At 46.0% G+C, this 17,165-nt stretch overlaps 1 protein-coding gene across 1 annotated transcript in view; it reads left to right on the forward strand.

The window, feature by feature from the left end:
- The window catches only part of LOC104271648 (golgin subfamily A member 2-like), a gene marked incomplete at its 5' end in the record, with an annotated part of 17,610 nt that extends 4,018 nt beyond the window's left edge, over positions 1-13,592 (forward strand). Inside the window, 25 exon segments of the mRNA XM_009866378.1 lie at positions 1-75; positions 698-741; positions 882-945; positions 1,404-1,463; positions 1,888-1,968; positions 3,715-3,753; positions 4,245-4,307; positions 4,554-4,647; positions 5,307-5,413; positions 5,972-6,030; positions 6,290-6,431; positions 7,585-7,674; positions 7,853-7,960; positions 8,060-8,147; positions 8,452-8,798; positions 9,609-9,722; positions 10,013-10,237; positions 10,482-10,581; positions 10,670-10,758; positions 11,319-11,472; positions 11,609-11,676; positions 12,235-12,337; positions 12,574-12,680; positions 12,875-13,037; positions 13,143-13,592. The exon segment at positions 1-75 is cut by the window's left edge and continues 33 nt beyond it. Of these exon segments, the coding sequence (XP_009864680.1) occupies positions 1-75; positions 698-741; positions 882-945; positions 1,404-1,463; positions 1,888-1,968; positions 3,715-3,753; positions 4,245-4,307; positions 4,554-4,647; positions 5,307-5,413; positions 5,972-6,030; positions 6,290-6,431; positions 7,585-7,674; positions 7,853-7,960; positions 8,060-8,147; positions 8,452-8,798; positions 9,609-9,722; positions 10,013-10,237; positions 10,482-10,581; positions 10,670-10,758; positions 11,319-11,472; positions 11,609-11,676; positions 12,235-12,337; positions 12,574-12,680; positions 12,875-13,037; positions 13,143-13,390 (2,832 nt within the window).
- Positions 13,593-17,165: the final 3,573 nt, after the last annotated feature.

Here is a 17,165-nt window from a genome sequence, read left to right on the forward strand (position 1 = left end):
GTGCTATCTAACAGCGTCAGCCTGCCTAGTTGTGGGTCTGTTCTGCCTGCTCCTGGGAGCATGCAGCTGACACAGGTTTGTGAACTATCATGAATATTGCCATTGAACCATTGAATACTGGTTAATGATATCACTTTTTTGGTCTCTTTTTTGAAAAAGACAATCTTTGTAAATATGACATGACTAATTCAGATTTTCTCCTGTTAAAAATACTACATTCTCCACTCTCCATTGAGTCATCATCTGTCTGAGAGAGCAGAGAGTAGTGGCGTGCGCATGCCCCCACATCTCCCAGAGCTGTTCCCTTCTCTCCTTTTTCATTAGCAGAAAATACCATTAATAAGACAGAAGGTCTCCAGTCAGATCAATCTGTGTTTCCTTTCACTACATAAAGAAGCAGTTGAAGTTTTTTCCAGCAAAGCAAAGAGTTGCTTGTACTGATAAATAGTAACAGCAACCATAAAGGCTGTGACACTTAAGTTTCTCCAGTCTAAGGAAGCCCGGGCTTGCACCACTCAGAAGTTGTGTGTAAGCAAGGACTGAGGTGGTGGTTTTAAGTTTATCTTTCTTTGGGAGGCAGTAATTACAGGTTCTGTGGAACCTGAGCTCAGATGTAATCCAGTTGCAGTGACACATTCACAGATGTGACTCCCATCTTCTTTTACAGGCTTTTAAGTTTTTGTGTTTTAATCCACAGATTCATGAAGCTGAGGATCATAAAAATGCTTTGGATGAGAACAGGTGAGTGTGTGTGTTTGTTTATCAAAACAGCTTTGCAGCAGGATCCCAACAAATTGAAATTTTATTCCTCCCCAGTGCTGTGCTGATTTGGGCAGTTCTCTGGGAGAAATTTTCATTGCAAGGTCTTCCTTCGTTCTCAGGTCTTTCTCATCAACAGAAAGTCTCCGCCAGTTGTCTGAACAACTCAATGGCCTGGTTTCTCAGGTACAGCCTCATTTCCATCCATTTGTCCTCTTAATTCTCTTGACGTTTGATGTTGTGAGCAGTCAGCTCAAGAAAACGCTCTTCAACCTCAGGTGTCTGCAGTCACCCTACTAAACAATACAATCTTTTAAGTGTTGAGAAGCAAATAATCCTGGTTTAGGAATGTGAAATTTCATCAGTGGGAAGAAAAGCAGAGTGGGATGAATGAACAACATGTATTCATGGAGAGATTCTTGATTTAATGGAAAAGAATCCAAAGTCAATCTGCATAATGCCCATCAGCTTGTTACAGGGGGAGCCTGCACCAATCCTTAGCCAGAAAAGTATGTTTTCTGTGTCTGTGTGTGGTAATTCAAAATAAAAAGTGCTAGAAGAAGTATTATTACGATAGTTCTTACTTGATAGTGATTTGTGGCCTTGGGGAATAAAACTGACTTATTTCACTGGTTTACTTCCAGTCTACATCGTATGTGAACGGGGAAAGTGTCGTTTCTTCCACAAATATTAAGGACATGGAAGTAAGTTTTGCTCAGCCTTTTTTATTTTTTTATCTTATTTGCTGTTGGTGATCACTTACTGGGACTCTGTGAGACCTGACTGAGTGCACAGTTCACGTACGTGCTCTAATGGGGTAGTTGTGATCAGTAGGAGGAGGCAGGTATTGGAGGTGTTTCCAGTCTGGGGACTGGGGATGATCTGGCAGCTGCAGTTCCTCTTTCAGATTCACTTTTATGTCAAAGTAAAGCCTCAGCAGAAAAGGATAAAATATGTTGACATCTCAACTGCTTTTGTTGAAACCATCAATTTTGTTTTGTTTGGAGAATCTGATTTTGTCAAACTGTGATAATAATTTATTTTTCTGTCCTTTTTAATTATTGCTTTTTTCCTCCCCTCCTCCTCTTCTGCTCCTTCCTTTTTCTCCTGTCTGCATGTGCCCATCAGACACGTTACCAGGAGCTGGCAGTAGCCCTGGATTCCAGCAATCTAACTAACAAACAGCTCGTTACAAAGATAGAGGAATTGGTAAGAAACAATCTGACCAACCAGTTTGACGTTGTCTTTGCTGCTCCTCCATGCTCTCTGGGTGTCTGCAAGGTTATGAGTTCTCTCATAGTGCCACAAGGAAGGCTGCTCACACAGCACTTTGTAAGGAACAGAACGGGCCGCATGGAAAAACCTCTTGAGAGGATCAAAGTCTAAGGCCGCTTGCAAACGTATTGGCTCGTCTGAGGAACGAGAAATGGAGTTTTGCTGCTTCCATTTAAACGTGCTCTGCTGATCTCATCGTGCTTTCCTTGGATGATAAAGCATCCTGATAACACAGCTATTTCGGGTCCTGGTCTGAATCCTTGAGATACAGAATTCTGCTGCTGGCAGCAGCATCAAAACCTATTTCTACAGGTGGTGATGCTGTTCTGAATGTATCAGCAGAGCGGGAGCAATAGGTCTTAAGAGAGAGCTTGGGGCTAGTTCCTGATCATATCCTCAGCTTCTCTTGGCATGGTGAATGAACTGCTTTGTCCTGTGGCCTGCATGGATTCCCGCTGCTGCTTTTCAGCCTTCAGCTTTAACACTGCAAGAAATGCAGCTAAGTGGATTTGTTTCAGTCTGAAAAGAGCCTTTCTTGTGTGAAATACTTTTCCCCATTTTGTTCCTCTCTCAAACCACGCTTTCCCCCAAAGTTCAGCATCTCCCAGTGTACCCCATGACCCCTTTTTGTTGTTTTATTTTTGGTTTTGGGTTATTTTTATTCCATTCCATTTCTCTTTGTCTTTTAGCTGGGCTGCAGAGGTACCTGGTACAGGGCATTGCCTGGAACTGTGTAGGCCCTTCACTGCATTTGTGGTCTTGCCTTTGCTTTTCCTACTTATGCTGGGCATTGGCATTGCTAGAATCAAAACCTCTGACTCATTGCCCTTCCATCTGTAGCCACATTTCAAAATGCGTAGAAGTAGTAGCAGTAAAGAAGCAGCCCGGCCAATATCGATTCTTTGGGATGGGGGAAAAGTACTGGTTATCTAGTTAGTTATGAGGCATCTGTGAGGAAACTGCCAGGGGTACAAGAGCAGCAAACGGCAAGCGCAGCGGCACGGTTTGTGCGGCGGCCTGGGTAGGCAGCTGCTACTTTTTGTCCCCTTCACCTCCGATCTAAAGCTGCGCTCTGTGCGGGCAACGGGTCTGCAGCCCTTCACCCAAAAGACTGAAATTGTCTGGGACAGAATTATCCCTTTTCTTTGCATCTGGCTTCAGCTCTCTCCTACCACCTTTTGCAGAAGCCTGCCAGCATGAGCGAGGCTCTGCGTGGTTTAAAGGCCAGTTGTTAAGTGGGATAAAGGTGTAAGGTCTCAGTTACAGGAAAACACTGTGGGTTTTGGTTGGGTTTTTTTTGTTTGTTTTTCTTCTGGTTTGCTTTTTTTAAGCAGTTTTAGTGATTATCCTCACACACCAGGATTACTACAATTAATTTCATAGATGCTGGGTGGAAGTTTAACTGAAGTTGGTGGATTCAGTAGTTCCAGTAGTCGTATTTGGGAAGAACTGTGGTAGTTGACTGAGCAACGAAAAATAGATCTGGCATATAAAGCATATTAGTGAAGGGAGCCCCAATTTTTAACAGCTACGGTGAACTTCCTAGTCTTCTACAGAAAGGATAATGGAAATTCCATTTGCATTAACTGAGCATGTATCCTACTTCATTAAAGTGAAAATGTGTTTCAGCAGTACGAGGATATTTTCTCTTAATACTGGCGCATCAATTTTCTTCCGTAGAAACAGCAGAACCAAGAAGCAGTGAATCAGCTGGAGAAGGTAAAGTGTGCCCTGTTTTCAGACAGACACAGAAGCAGGTATCCGTTTCTCTGAGGAGCAGAAAGCAGAGTGGCCTGTGGCACAGGCACATGTGATCGCGCCTGGTGTTAGATTCAGTTTCCTGTTGACTTCAGGAGTTAGGCTTGGCAGGGAGCGTGCCTGCATTGACAGAAGCTCCTATTTAAATGCTCAGGTATTGGAGGAGGGCAGTGGAGGCAGGAGATGACAGTTGAAGCCCTTGCCAGTTGTTTGCATTCCAAACCCCGCCACATTAACGCTAGCAGTGATTGCGCTACGCTGTCATTGCCATTCTGGGATGGATAAGTAACGAAGTAGTTCAAATAAGGGAAGACTGAAGTATGTCTTTAAAAATACCGGCATCATTTAGATGCTGGAAGTACCACAAACAAATCACTGCTTTCTTAGACGTAAACCAACAAGGGTTAACTATTTACATTTTTGGGCTGAATCAGCATCATTTGTTTGTACAGGAAAAGAAGGAGTTTGAACAGAAATTTTCTAAAGAGCAAGCAGCACTGAGGGAACAGCTGCAGGTAAGGCAGAGCTTCCATTACAGTAACATCACCTGGCTTCTGCTGTTGCGTGGATTACTGACCACTCATAGTGCTTCTCCTGGAAGCCATGGGCCCATTCCTTCAGGAAAATCGGGTGTCGGTTGGCCAGACTGTGCTTAACTGCAAGAGCTCTTTACCTTCACTGAATTATCCTTTGGCGGTAACAGCGGTGCTGCAGTTACAAGCAAAGCGGTTTTGCGCTGAGCTGATTTTCCTTTCCCAAAGGTTCATATCCAGACTATTGGAATTCTAGTTTCTGAGAAGTCTGAGTTGCAGACAGCCCTTGGACACACTCAGCAAGCCGCGCGGCAGAAATCAGGTAACCGACTGTGCGTGCTCCCGCTCGAGCTGTTGGTTAAACTGTGGGTTTGGAGTCACAGGCATGATAGCTGCTGGCAGCCAGCTTACAGCACTCAGTGACTGCTTAATGAGCAACACTTGGCACCGTCACTGCTGCTGTCATCGTAGCTGCCCCCAAATGGGAGCCTGTCGATCCCATGGTGGTTGAGGTTCTTTTGTGCATCACTGAGCCCTTGTCAGACCTGTTTGGGCCTGGTGATTACCCCAGACTGTTCCATTCTGACTTTCTTCTGATTCTTTTAAAACTTTGTTCCCTTTTCTCCGCCCTCCTTCCCACACAGCTGTCATGTTAATGTAGCTTTTACGCAAGCCTTTCACTCTGAACTAAATCTGAGCAATTTTTTCTATTAGAAAAAAACCCCAAACAACATACTCTCTATTGTTTGGCGAAGGAAGTTGCATCATCTCCCTCTGAAAGTGAGGAAGGTAGTTAGAGAGCTTTACTGCTCAGAGCTGCTAGTGAATCACCTGCAGAGCCAGGAGTGGAACCAGGTCTACTGATCTTCAAAGCTCTGGGCTGCCTTAAGAGCTTGTTGACAAAGTAGAAAGTGCTGTTCAGCCAGTTCCAAAAAGCTCTTTGTGGTCTAGCCTCAACTGACTCTGCTCTGACTTGTTCAGGAGAAGCTGAAAACCTTGCTGCTCGTTTACATTCATCTCGCCAGAGGGTATCAGAGCTAGAACGTACTTTGTCCTCCATCTCTATGCAGCAAAAACAGTCAGAGAAGGTAAGAGTCACCTCTGTTTATGCTTAACCAGCAGCTCTGCCTTTGGATGTTTGCTTGTCACTACAATACTGCAATGCCTGTAGTCCCTGCGTAGAGGAGAGGCAGAAATTAACGTTGTTAATTGTTAATTAACCTTGTAAAGCCCCCCGTATTCTCCAAGATCAAAGCAAACCTCATTCAGGTTTCTGTGACCACTAATCATACGGTCCAGTTGCTGTCTTCAGATCTGGCACCGCACTTCATGAGTCTTGCCAGCTCCACGCCACAGAAGCCTCACTGAGATCTTGTCCCAGGCAGGTCTCTGTCAAACACACACTTCAGTACTGATATCAATCCAGAAGTTTGCAGAAATAACCTCATGTTCAGCATCACATTTGAAAAGACTGAGCAGATGTATTCTTGGCAAATTCAGGAGGTTCCAAACAAACCCATCCTGAGGATTTTGCCAAAGTTGGGGCCTTTTTCCACTGTAGCTTATCTGCAGAAGGTGCAGATAAGGTGCATCTTATTTGTTTGGCTAAAGCGTGTAGATGAATCAATAATTTCCTTTTTTTCCAGCATAATAAAGAGTTAGTGAAGGAACGAGACAACCTGAAACTGGAACTGTACAAACGAAGGTAAATCTGTTCTGCTTGTTACTGCAGAGTAAGGCCGCTCTTTTCAGTAGAACCACACAACATGACGAGAGGCACAGAGCATAGGTGGTGACTTGGGAATTTGGATATTCAATTTAAAAAACCCACAAAATATCACTAGATGGGATGTTGCTGTGATTGTAGCTGCTCTGAAGAACTGGATTGTAAATTTGTGACGTGGACATCAGCAGAGCCATAGCACGTATCATGATGTTACTTTAACTTTTGGGGTTTTTTTCAGCAAAAGCAGTGAGGAAGTAAAGCAGCAGAATTCAGAGCTGTCAGAGAAGGTTCACTCCCTGGTTTCCCAGAACTCAGCTATGAAGTTGGATATGGAGGATTTGCATAAGAAACTGGAAATGGCTGAACTCATGATCCAGCAGGTAACTGGGATCCTTCTGGGAGGTGGGGGTAGGTCACAGTAATCACCGTAAGACTTTGCTTCTGGCAGTGAGGGCAGGACTTCTTAACTCTTCTTTTTAAAGGAAGGCACAAAATCTCATCCAGACATCCACTTAGTGAAAGGCGTTAATTCCATGAGGCCTCTGAGGAACAGGAGGTCTGTGTCCCAAGGAGTCGGAGCAGTAGATGGAGAGGTCTTGTGGCACTGCTCTGCTGGAAGAATGTTAAGACAATGTAAGAGGGTGCCTGAATGTACCGAGTGTGAACACAGAGTGACTCTTCCCCCTGATGTCTGTTGGGCATTTTGGTCACTCAGTCGTTGTGCAGTCACACTGAGAACCAGTTGCGTAGGAGTGGTGCTTGTACCCACCCCAGCAGGAAATGGTGAGCTGGGCAAGGATGGCTAAAGGCCAGCTGGGGCAAGTGAAGAGAAGCAGCCAGGCAGAAAGGGAATGTGTGGAGCCAGCTGTGAGCAGTTCAGAGAGCGGCCTTGGCATTAAGGTGACCCTGTCAGGGAAGAAATGGTTCGTTTTTTCCTCCTTCTTCTATTTTTCCCTTCTTTCCTTTTTTATTTTTTTGTTCTTTTTTTCATTTTTTTAATCTTCCTCCCCTTTTTTTATTCTTTTTTTCCTGACAGTGGCCTAAGTTACCCTTGAAATCAAGCCAGCTGCTGCTCTTCTAGGAAAAGTACTGTGTATGTCAACTGAACCAGCCTTGCCACTTAGTCCACTGACATGTTCCAGACATTGGCTTTAAATTCCTGACATGTTTGACAACTTTTAAGGTCACAAGCTTTTATACCATCTGATCTGGCTGTATAATACAGACTCTGGAAATGCACAACATTTCTGAGCCAAATGGTTTGATTAAAGCCTGTTTTCGTAATTTAAAAAATAGTAAATGTAAAATCGGTAGGGAGGAGCTGCCCAGTTCAGCTTGATTTACAGGGCTAAAATCTAAGCTTTTTGATTTCAATCCTCCTGTTTTTTTCATTGAACTCCACTGTGAGTTGGAGCACTTTAAAGAACTGTAGAAGGTTACAACATGGATCATGTGGCAGGTTACATCAGGGGAAAGGCTACGCAGAAATTGAGTATTAACATTTTGCTATAACTTTTTGTTATTTGTTGGCAGTTCTCAAGTCAGGCGGGGAGTCTGGATGCAAACCAGCAGTTGCAGATGGCACTGGAGGAGAAGGCAAGCCTGGAAACTCAGGTTTCTCAGGTAAGAGGTTGTATGAAGTATGATCCAAAATCTTGACACCTGTAAAGAAACTTGTGTGGCGGAAGAACGCAGCCTGAGCTTTGCATTAACTCTGGTTTCTTCAGGCTTTATCCCTTCAAGAGTCACTGCCAAATTTATTTAGCCAGTATGATTTTCTTATGTGTTTTGTTTCGAACAGCTCTCGGAGTCACTTCACCAGCTGCAGGCAGAAAGAGATCAGTATGTAGAGAAACTGAAGGAGGAGCGGAGCATTTGGCAGCAGCGGGTACAGCAGCTCTCTGAGCAGGTAACGTCAGGGGCACGATCACAGAATCTTTTGACAAACACAGGCAGGAGTAAATGCACCATGAACATTATTTTAACTTTCACTTGCGTGGCCTTGCAGGTCCACACAATGGCAGAGGAGAAAGAGAGGTATATGGCCCAAATTCGGGAGCTGGAAGCCAATGTTGCAGAGCTGCTGAGCAAATCAGGTAGGGCTTCCAAAGTGGGGCTTCCCCTTGTTGGTTAATCCTGTTCCCACTGTGCAGGAACTTCTGCATGAGGTTCAAGTAGGTCTGATGCTCTGAAGCTGGAAAGGCAGCTGAAAGCCTGGTGACCCTCAGGAACCTTTAATCCTAGCAAAGAGCAAGTGAACTGCTTCAACTAAGTGACCAACACACTATTTATGTCTTTAGTATCTGCCTGACTGTACTGTCAGCCTCTCTGGGCCAGGAGTTTGGGAAGGCACAGCGGTTTTTCCCTTTGACTGAGCTGCTTTTGATTCCATTTCCTCAGCAGTTAAGCCCATGGATATTGAGCCTTCCTCACCAGCAGAGCCCACGGCAGCTGAGCTGAGTCTGCAGGAGGAGATCCAGCGGCTGCAGCAAGAGAAGGAGGAACTGCATGGGCAGTACCAGGCCCAGGTCCGGGACAACGAGCAGCTGAGCCACCTCAACCAGGAGCAGGAGGAGCGGCTGCTGGAGCTCGAGAAGACGGTGCAGCGCTACAACGAGGAGTCTGTGGACAGACAGCAGATCCTGGAGGACATGCAGAGTGATAAGGCCACAATCAGCAGGGCACTGAGCCAAAATCGGGACCTGAAGGAGCAGCTGGCTGAGCTGCAGAATGGGTTTGTCAGACTGGTATGTCTCCTGTGCATATTTTCCCATTGCTTCCCTCTCTGGTGCAATACTTTTGTAGCACAGATGTGGAAAAGTAGCAGAAGCATTTTCCATCTCTCGTCTTGCGAGGCTGTGGATGCTCCGTCTCCTGTGATACATACTGCCACGCCAGGAGGCTCCCTGCAATTCCTCACTCCCTCAGGTGCTCCGGCACATGAAGCAGTATCTTTGTCCAGAGCAGTTTCTTTTTCCCTCCCATCTCCTGGCAGTGGGGCTGTTTCTTTCCAAGTATTTCTTCTGCTCTTTGAAGATAGCTTTTTTCTGTCTCCTGTATTTGCCCACGAGGAAGAAGTTCTCAGCAGTCTTCTCTCTTGCTGCTGTCATTCTTACCCGTCCTGGAGCTGAATCCCCACTCGTTTCTTCCAATGTAACAGCTTCCCTGCTGGGGCCCTGGCAAACTGACACATGGGCTGGCCACTGATTTTTCTTTAGTTCTTTTCTGAACTCCTCTTCTTGTTTTTGGATGTCTCTCTTTGGGATATTCATACCACCCATCTGCTCTGGAGGTGACAGGCTGTGTGATGTGCCAGGCCCCTTCCTGGCACTGTCCCAGCACTGATTCCCCTGGCTCTTTCCTTGTTCTTCTCCCATCTCCTGAACCTTTTTGTAAGTTATTTACTGCCCTGAAGAGTCCCTTTATGGCCCTTAGTTCCACCTCAGAGTAACACAAGACCTGTCACCCTGTTGTATCGGGAATGAACGTGGTTTATTGAGAGTATACGTTCACGTTGGTTGGGGCAATTTCCTCATACAATGGTATTTGTCTCATAGACAAATGAGAATATGGAGGTTACAAGTGCCCTGCAGTCAGAGCAACATGTAAAGAAGGAGCTGGCCAAGAAGCTCGGGCAGCTGCAAGAGAACCTTGGGGAGCTCAAAGAGACGGTAAGCGACAGCCGGTGGGGTGGCAGGGCAGGTACCTAGCGGTTTGTGCAAACTGCTGGCAACTTGCCCAGCTTTGATGGACGGGTGGAAATCGGGAGCGTGATGATCACACTGGGAACCTTCCCCCATCGTCTGCTGTCTGATTTGGGGGACCAGCATGTGGGGGGCAGATGGTGGCTGCCTGCCTAGTTGGTGGCTTTGGGGCAATGTTCACAGTTTGGATCATGTCACACGAATCAGCTTTTCTGGCAGAAACGATTTGATGTGTTGGTTTGATCTTTTTGTATTAGTTGGAACTGAAAACACAGGAGGCTCGGGGTCTGCAGGAGCAGCGGGACCAATACTACGGCCACTTGCAGCAGTACACCGTGGCGTACCAGCAGCTCGCTGCCGAGAAGGAGGAACTGCACAAACAGTACTTGCTTCAGACACAGCTCATGGATCGGCTACAGCACGAGGAAGTTCAGGGGAAAGTGACGGTGGAAATGCACCTGAAAGAGCTGCAGCAGACCAAGGTAACAGGGAAAAGAGGCAAGCGGAAGGACAGGAGGAAAAGTGCTTAACTACATTAAGCATTAATTAAGCAAAAAGGTCAGACCAGATGATCTTTCACAGTCCCTTGCAGCCTGGGTTGCTCTATCTACCTGAAGAACTGTGCTGCTTTTTTGGGTTATTTTTGTGTGTGGTGCCTGAAGATGTAGGGACTGTTTGCAGTCTGGTCTGAGCAAGTTTCAGTCATTTTCTGGTGCTCTCTTGCAGGAAAGCCTGGAAGCTGTAGCTAAGGAAAACAAAGAGCTGCAGGCCCAGATCAGTCAGTTAGCAGCAGACCTGGATGGCAGGATTTTGCACCGACTAGAGGGTGAGTAGCTGCAGCTGGTTCTGCAGGGAGGAGGTAGAGCTGGGCTCTCTGGGATATTACCTCCTTGTTCCCCTTCCTCCTTTTACAGGAGACGGAGTTGAAAGTGAATCAACGACTGAAGAAATCCAAAAATCTTCATTTGTGATCCCAGAGAGGTTTGAAAGCCATGAAGAAATGGTGAGTCTTAATGGGTGTTAGTTCTAAACAAATGTCTAGAAAAGGAGGCAGGTTACATTGCAGAGCCGTTCCACTGGGGGCTTGGAGTAGGCTGTTTGTGAGCTGTGATCCCTGCCAGCTGAGGCACAGTAATGAGGGAAGCGTAACAGTTCCCTGGGCAAAAACCCGAGACTTCTGCAGCATCCTTTGCAAGACAGTCTGACAGTGACTTTAATTACAAAGACAACTCAGCTGGCAGAATTGATTATGATGTTCTCTTTAGTTTGGAAGGCAGTGCGGAAAGAATGTCAAATACCTACTAGATTTTTCTGTAAGTACAGTCATAATTGGAAAATGCTGTGATCAGAGAGATACCATGGGAGCTGGTATTTAACCTGCACATTTGTACTTCTTGGGAAGAAGCAGCTGCTGCCTGGTTTAGTTCCAGGGCAATCACTTAGTACTTTGGTTTCACACCCATAAATAAAAGGGGGTAAACTGTTACTCTGTCCTGAGATGCACCTTTGATCATGCTTCTCACAAGAGCAGCGCTAATGTGCATGCTCTGGAATTCTTCTTAGGTCGCTTTCTTGACATCTGCCATGTCCCAAGTGGAGAAAGAGCGAGAGGACATGAGGCAGCAGCTGGCTGCTCAGAAACAGCAGTGCAGAAGCCTCCTGCAGCAAATAGCAGCTCTTCGGCAGGAGCAGCAGCATAACGTCACGCTGGGTGCAGGTAAAAATAGGGCGCAGTTTGGGGACAGTGAATGTGGAGGCCTACCCGGGCCAGCTGCACTGGCCTCTGGGAAACAGATTTACAAATTTTGGGAGGGTGTCACATCCAAGGAGGAACTTACACGTGTCTCTTCCAGGTTCCACGCTGGATACTGTTCCAGTGGAGGTTCACGAGGCTTTGAAAAGTGCCATGGAGAAACTACAGGTAAGCAAAGGACCTCAGCTTCTTTCAGCCCCACTACGCTGCTCAGCGAGACTGATCCAGTGTCAGACTCTTACAGCCCACGCAAACAAATCGTAGGGCAATAAGTAGCAGATGTTCCATAGTAGTAAAAAGCTTATCACTGTTTGTCTCGGCCCAGGAAAGCTTACAGCAGTAACTCCCCTCCTGCCCCCCAACCCCCAAAACTGTGAGTATAAGGGCCTAACACTGATCTGTGGTCTTTTTCTGAAGAAATAGATGAAAACCAGACTGAGATCTTCAGCCTGCTGGAACAAAGCAGGTGTTGTGCAGTCTCAGAGCCAAGTATGACCAGAGCTGTGCTGTCCCAGCAATGAGAAGGTTAAAAGGCAATTTGTTTCTGCTTCCCAAAATGCAGAGATGCTTTTTTACACCTTCTCTATCTCCTCTCTGTTCCTTTTTAGCATGAAATTGGAGACAAGTTGTAAAGGCAGCAGGTTCAGACCAATGTAAATGCGGGGTGTTGTCTTGAACACAGGTATTCCCTGCATGTGAATGTTTGATACCAGTTTTTGTGTTCAGTCCCGTTTCACAGAGCTGATGCGTGAGAAAGCTGATCTGAAGGAACGGCTAGAAGAGCTAGAACATCGCTGCATCCAGCTGTCTGGGGAAACAGACACCATCGGTACGTTTAGGCAGCACAAGCTAACGCTCGCAGTGCATTATTTATTTGGGAAACAAGCTCCCCAAGAACTTTTGGAGCTGGAGCCCTCCCAACTGCCAAGCAGTTGCTGCCTGGCGACGCTCAAGTCCCAGTCCAGGGCTGGATTGTCTGGATCCTCGTGCCACATAGCTCCACGTAAGGCTTGTAAACCTCAGTCTTGCTAACACTTAGTCCTTACACTTTCCCTTGCATTCCAGGGGAATATATTGCATTATACCAGAGTCAGAGGGCCATCCTCAAACAGCGGCACCAGGAGAAAGAGGAGTACATCAGCAGACTGGCTCAGGATAAGGAAGAGATGAAGGCAAGGAATCTTTTCTGTAATGCTGCTCCAAACAGGGCAGGCCTGGGGAGCACTTGCACAATCCAAACTTTGACTTGTTATTCCTCAGCTAGCTTTAAATCTGAAATTTCTGATTTTGTGACAGAGGCAGGACTGCAAATTGTTACTCAGTGTTTGTGTGCACGTTTCATAGGCTTTCCTTTATTTTGATGCAGATGAAGCTACTGGAACTGCAGGATTTAGTGATGCGTCTGGTCAGGGAAAGAAATGAATGGTACAGCAAGTATGTAGCAGCTGCTCAAAACCCAGAGCTGTTAGCAAGCCAGAATGAACTTCCAGCGGAGAGGCGCATCGAGCTGAACGCTACTGATGGAGAAGGTAAACTGCAGCCAGCCAAGTGCTGTAAAACGGAGCAACTGGAGGTCTCAGTGTTGTGCGTGAATGGGAAGAGTTACCTGCCTGCCTTATCTGTGTTCCTTACAGGGTTACGAGAAGTGAGTTTGTCAGATGAAACGGAACAAGAAGCTGCTGTCCATCAATCCGGTTTCTCCCCTATTGACAGTAAAGCTGCTCAGCCAAGCCAAGAGGACCCCACAGCAAAGCAAATAATGCAGCTTCTCAGAGAAATCCAGAACCCTCAGGAGAGGCTGGGCTCCCTGTTGGAAAACCCCTGCATCCCCTTCTTCTACCGTGCTGATGAGAACGATGAGGTCAAAATCATGGTAGTTTAAGTGGCGCTAAATCTTATTTACAGCAATTTTCTATGAGCCGGAAAGGAATTAAATGACTTTTATGTGCCCATACCTCTGCTCAGTGCCCTTGGTCAGAACAGGCTCTTAAAAAACATCAGGAAAGAGGGATTGCATCCAATGGAACTCAAGCATCTTCCATTTCTCCTTCTTCTGTTACTTGGTGTGCTTGGAGTACGGGCAGACTCAGACTAACCTGGGAGGCAGCTGGTGCTGGCACTGCACCTGGGCTGGGGGGAAGGGATTCCATGACTTCGGACAAAACAACTTAATCCTTTACCCCAGACTCTGCTGCCAGCGTCACAGCAGTGACTGAGCAGCAGTTCTGATTCATCACTCGCGACTGTAACCAGCCTAGTTCCTTCCAGAGCTCCCAAAGCAACTAACTTATTCTGGTAACATATTCTTTGGACTCTTAACAGGTTGGTCTTGTTTCATACTATTTATCTCAAACTTCCCACTTTCTTCTGCAGCCTGCTAATTTGCAACTGTACCTGAAACTGGTCAGTCTTGAACAGCCAAAAGCTAGAGGCTGCTGGTGAGCTGGGCGGCACAACAGTCTCATTTATTCTCATTGCTAGGGGAAGGGACGGAGGGTTGCCTTTTGAGTCTTTTTGGTTACTTGACAAAGCTTTATGTGATTCTTGGGAGTGGGGTGGAAATGTAACTGCACTTTGAAGGATGGTATATTTCACCTGTATGTCTGAAGGTTTTATTTATTTTAAAAAAATGGGAGAAATAAGTAAAAGGAAAACACTTAATAAACATGCTTTCTTTTGACTTTCTGGACTCTAGGGGTTCTAGTTCTCCATTACTTAACTCTCCTTCCATTTTGGTAAGGAGGACATTAAATGGGTGGAATCCAAGATCCTGTGCCCCATTTAAGTTCCCGGGACACACATCAGCCACAGAGGCAGCGCCTGGCACTGCCTTGAAGCTGTAAGCCCTAATTCTAAGGAGAAAACAAAATATGGGGGTACAGAGAGTCCCCTGAAGCAGAAGCAAAGCAAATCCCTTGGGTGTACAAGTGCTAAAGTGAGCTGCCTGTGGAGATTCTGCAGCTGCATTGGCCGTTCAGGCAAGAGCTGCCTGGTCTTGCCATGGTTTAGTTTCAGCCATGGAGTTTTAAGAAGGTTTAAGGGACATGACTGTCAGAGCTGTGCAGCCCAAACACACGAGCCAGGGCTCCTGCCTGAAGAAGCGTGCACCACCTCTCTGTTAACCTGCCGAGATAGAGATGCGAGCACAGGAATGCTTTATCAATTTGTGGGATTGTCAACAACGAAGAGAGACCATTCATTTCTTCTTGTGTCCACGCTGGTCAAGCTTTACACCAGCATGGTGGAGAACCCTTTTCTTCTAATGGCAGAAACAGATTGTGCAGGTTTTTTTCAAATAGTTCATCTTGATCGTTTCCCTATACAACTGAAAAAACGCATACACAGAACAATTAGTGCTCTCTGTGAACCCACCAGTGGAAGGTGGAAGCTGATTTTTGAGCTTTCAGGGGAATGGCTCTAATGTTGCTCATGAGCAGCACAAGTGCTCCAGGCTCCCAGGGCGCTGGCTGCATGGACTGTGTACATAGTGTATCTCTGTAAAATGCTGTATATTCCTCAAAGAGAGACTAAGCCTTTTGCAGTGTTTATGCCTGCTCAGGCTATTGGTAAATCTGTATCATAACTAATGGGGGCAGGGCTGTGATTTATTACAGAGCATTATTATAAACGGAATAAATATTTATTGGGTGTTCTACTCCAGTACTGTGAAGGAGACAAGACCTGTGAAGATGATCTGCAGTCTGTTGCAGAGGTGACTTAATCCTGTTACAAATTTGCTTTCTGAATAAACTTATTCAGGTGGGCACCGACTAGATGTGTTTCTTCTGCATAGATCACCTTGAAACTTGGCCAAAAAAAATCCCTGAAGAATGAATTCTTTAATAAAAACACCTGCGCTGGCATCAGTGCCCTGTTTCACTTTGCTTTCATGAATGTCTTCCTGTAGATGGACTGCTGACAAGCTCGAGACATTTCTCTTGGCTAGCATTTCATATTCAGACCTGAGGTTCAGATTAATTTTTTTACCCTGTTTACCTTTAGGAGTGTTTCCCTGAGCCCACCTTTACTTGGAGTGAACTAAGAGCAGGAACTATTCTTCAGCTGACACACAACAGCTTTAAAATGGAGCAACTGAAACTGCCTCTGCACCTCTGATTTGAGGAAAAATAGAGGAATGTTTCTTAAAGGCCATAAACACCAAACAATAAGAAACAGCTGTTGCACTGGAAAGAGGACAGACACTGCTTGACAAGATTCTAGATCAGTGGGCAGGAGTTTATCTTGCCTGGGTAAGGGTAACTGGTGTTCTTATCAGAACATACTCAACCTTTGGAAGAGGGTTTCTAGTTTTGCAAAATAAGGCTCTTAGTATTTACTTGAATAAATACACAGTTTTGCTTTCAAAAATACAATATTCTTAAAGAATAACCCTATGTATAACACCAAGGGTAGGCAGAACAGTTCCAGTGAGATAAAAAAAACCAGGACAGGGTAGGGCAAGCAATGGCCGTTACCTCAGTTGTGTAGAAGCTGAAGTTACAACCCACAGGAACACGCGAAGCAGAGACAGCTGGAACACACGTAGGAAGGAATCACTAGAGATCTCATCTGTTCACTCAACCCATAGTATCTGCTATGAATAAAATGTTCAAAGGAATCCTTAGCTAATTAAAATCCTACTAGGGGGGTTCCAGGAGTACCACAGCCAGCTGTAGCCGTGAGCTCTCAGGGCTGAATCGGGCATCGCTGTCACAGATCTCGGTTGGCAACCCCTGTGCTCCCGCTCTCCTCCTGCGGCGGCAGCGCTGGAGCCCTGGCACACGGCAGCCAAGGAGCCCACCGCAACCGCTGAGATGGCAGCGCTGCCTGCACCAGTTACAGGGAAACGGGGCTGTCGCTGTGAGAAGCGGCAACCACGACCTAAGACCTACGGCGCTCGCTGTTTTGGCATGGAGACGGCAGGAACGGGTGTACCCAGCTCACACTAGGGGAGTAATCCCACTTCAGCCTAAAAGCAGCTTCCAAGGAGGACCTGGTCCCGTGTGTCGGACTGCGCTTTGGACACTGGTCCCAAAAGATGCCGCCAGAGAAGCTACAACTCAACACCTGCTTGCTGTGTTCCACAAACAGCCCAGGCAAAAATACCCTTTTGAGAAATAAGCAATTTTGTGTGCAAGACTCCCACCTTCTGTATGAGCAGTCGCTGACCTCCGTGCATTTTCCTTTACAACGGAGAAAGGGAGTTAACTTCCACATCTGCACAGCTGTGTCACTCTACTGCAGCTCCCGGCCACCACTGTTGATGCAGATCTGTTCCACCTTCCCTAGTACTGATAGCACCTGCTTGCATGTCTAGCTTTTTAAGCTCTATGGGATGAAAAGATTAGGTTATAATTACACACAGTTTGAAAATCAGCCAGAGAAAGAGCAAGAGAAAGAGAGATGTTTTTATTCTAGTCATGGAGACCTTCATTATACAGAAATGATAGTTTATTTCATCCAATAAACAAGAGTGACAGGTAGATCACAAACTGCATCACAGCTACTACCAGCACTGAGACAGTTCACCCACAAGTCTGGGGTAATACAATAACCCAACTGCACACAGCAGAGAATTTAACAATCAGCTCAAAAACTCAACATGAGGATTTGGTTAACTTTTTGGATGTGTGTGTGTGTATATATATATATATATG

This window comes from Apaloderma vittatum, unplaced genomic scaffold (genome assembly GCF_000703405.1).
Source record: "Apaloderma vittatum isolate BGI_N311 unplaced genomic scaffold, ASM70340v1 scaffold29153, whole genome shotgun sequence".
Classification (NCBI taxonomy): domain Eukaryota; kingdom Metazoa; phylum Chordata; class Aves; order Trogoniformes; family Trogonidae; genus Apaloderma; species Apaloderma vittatum.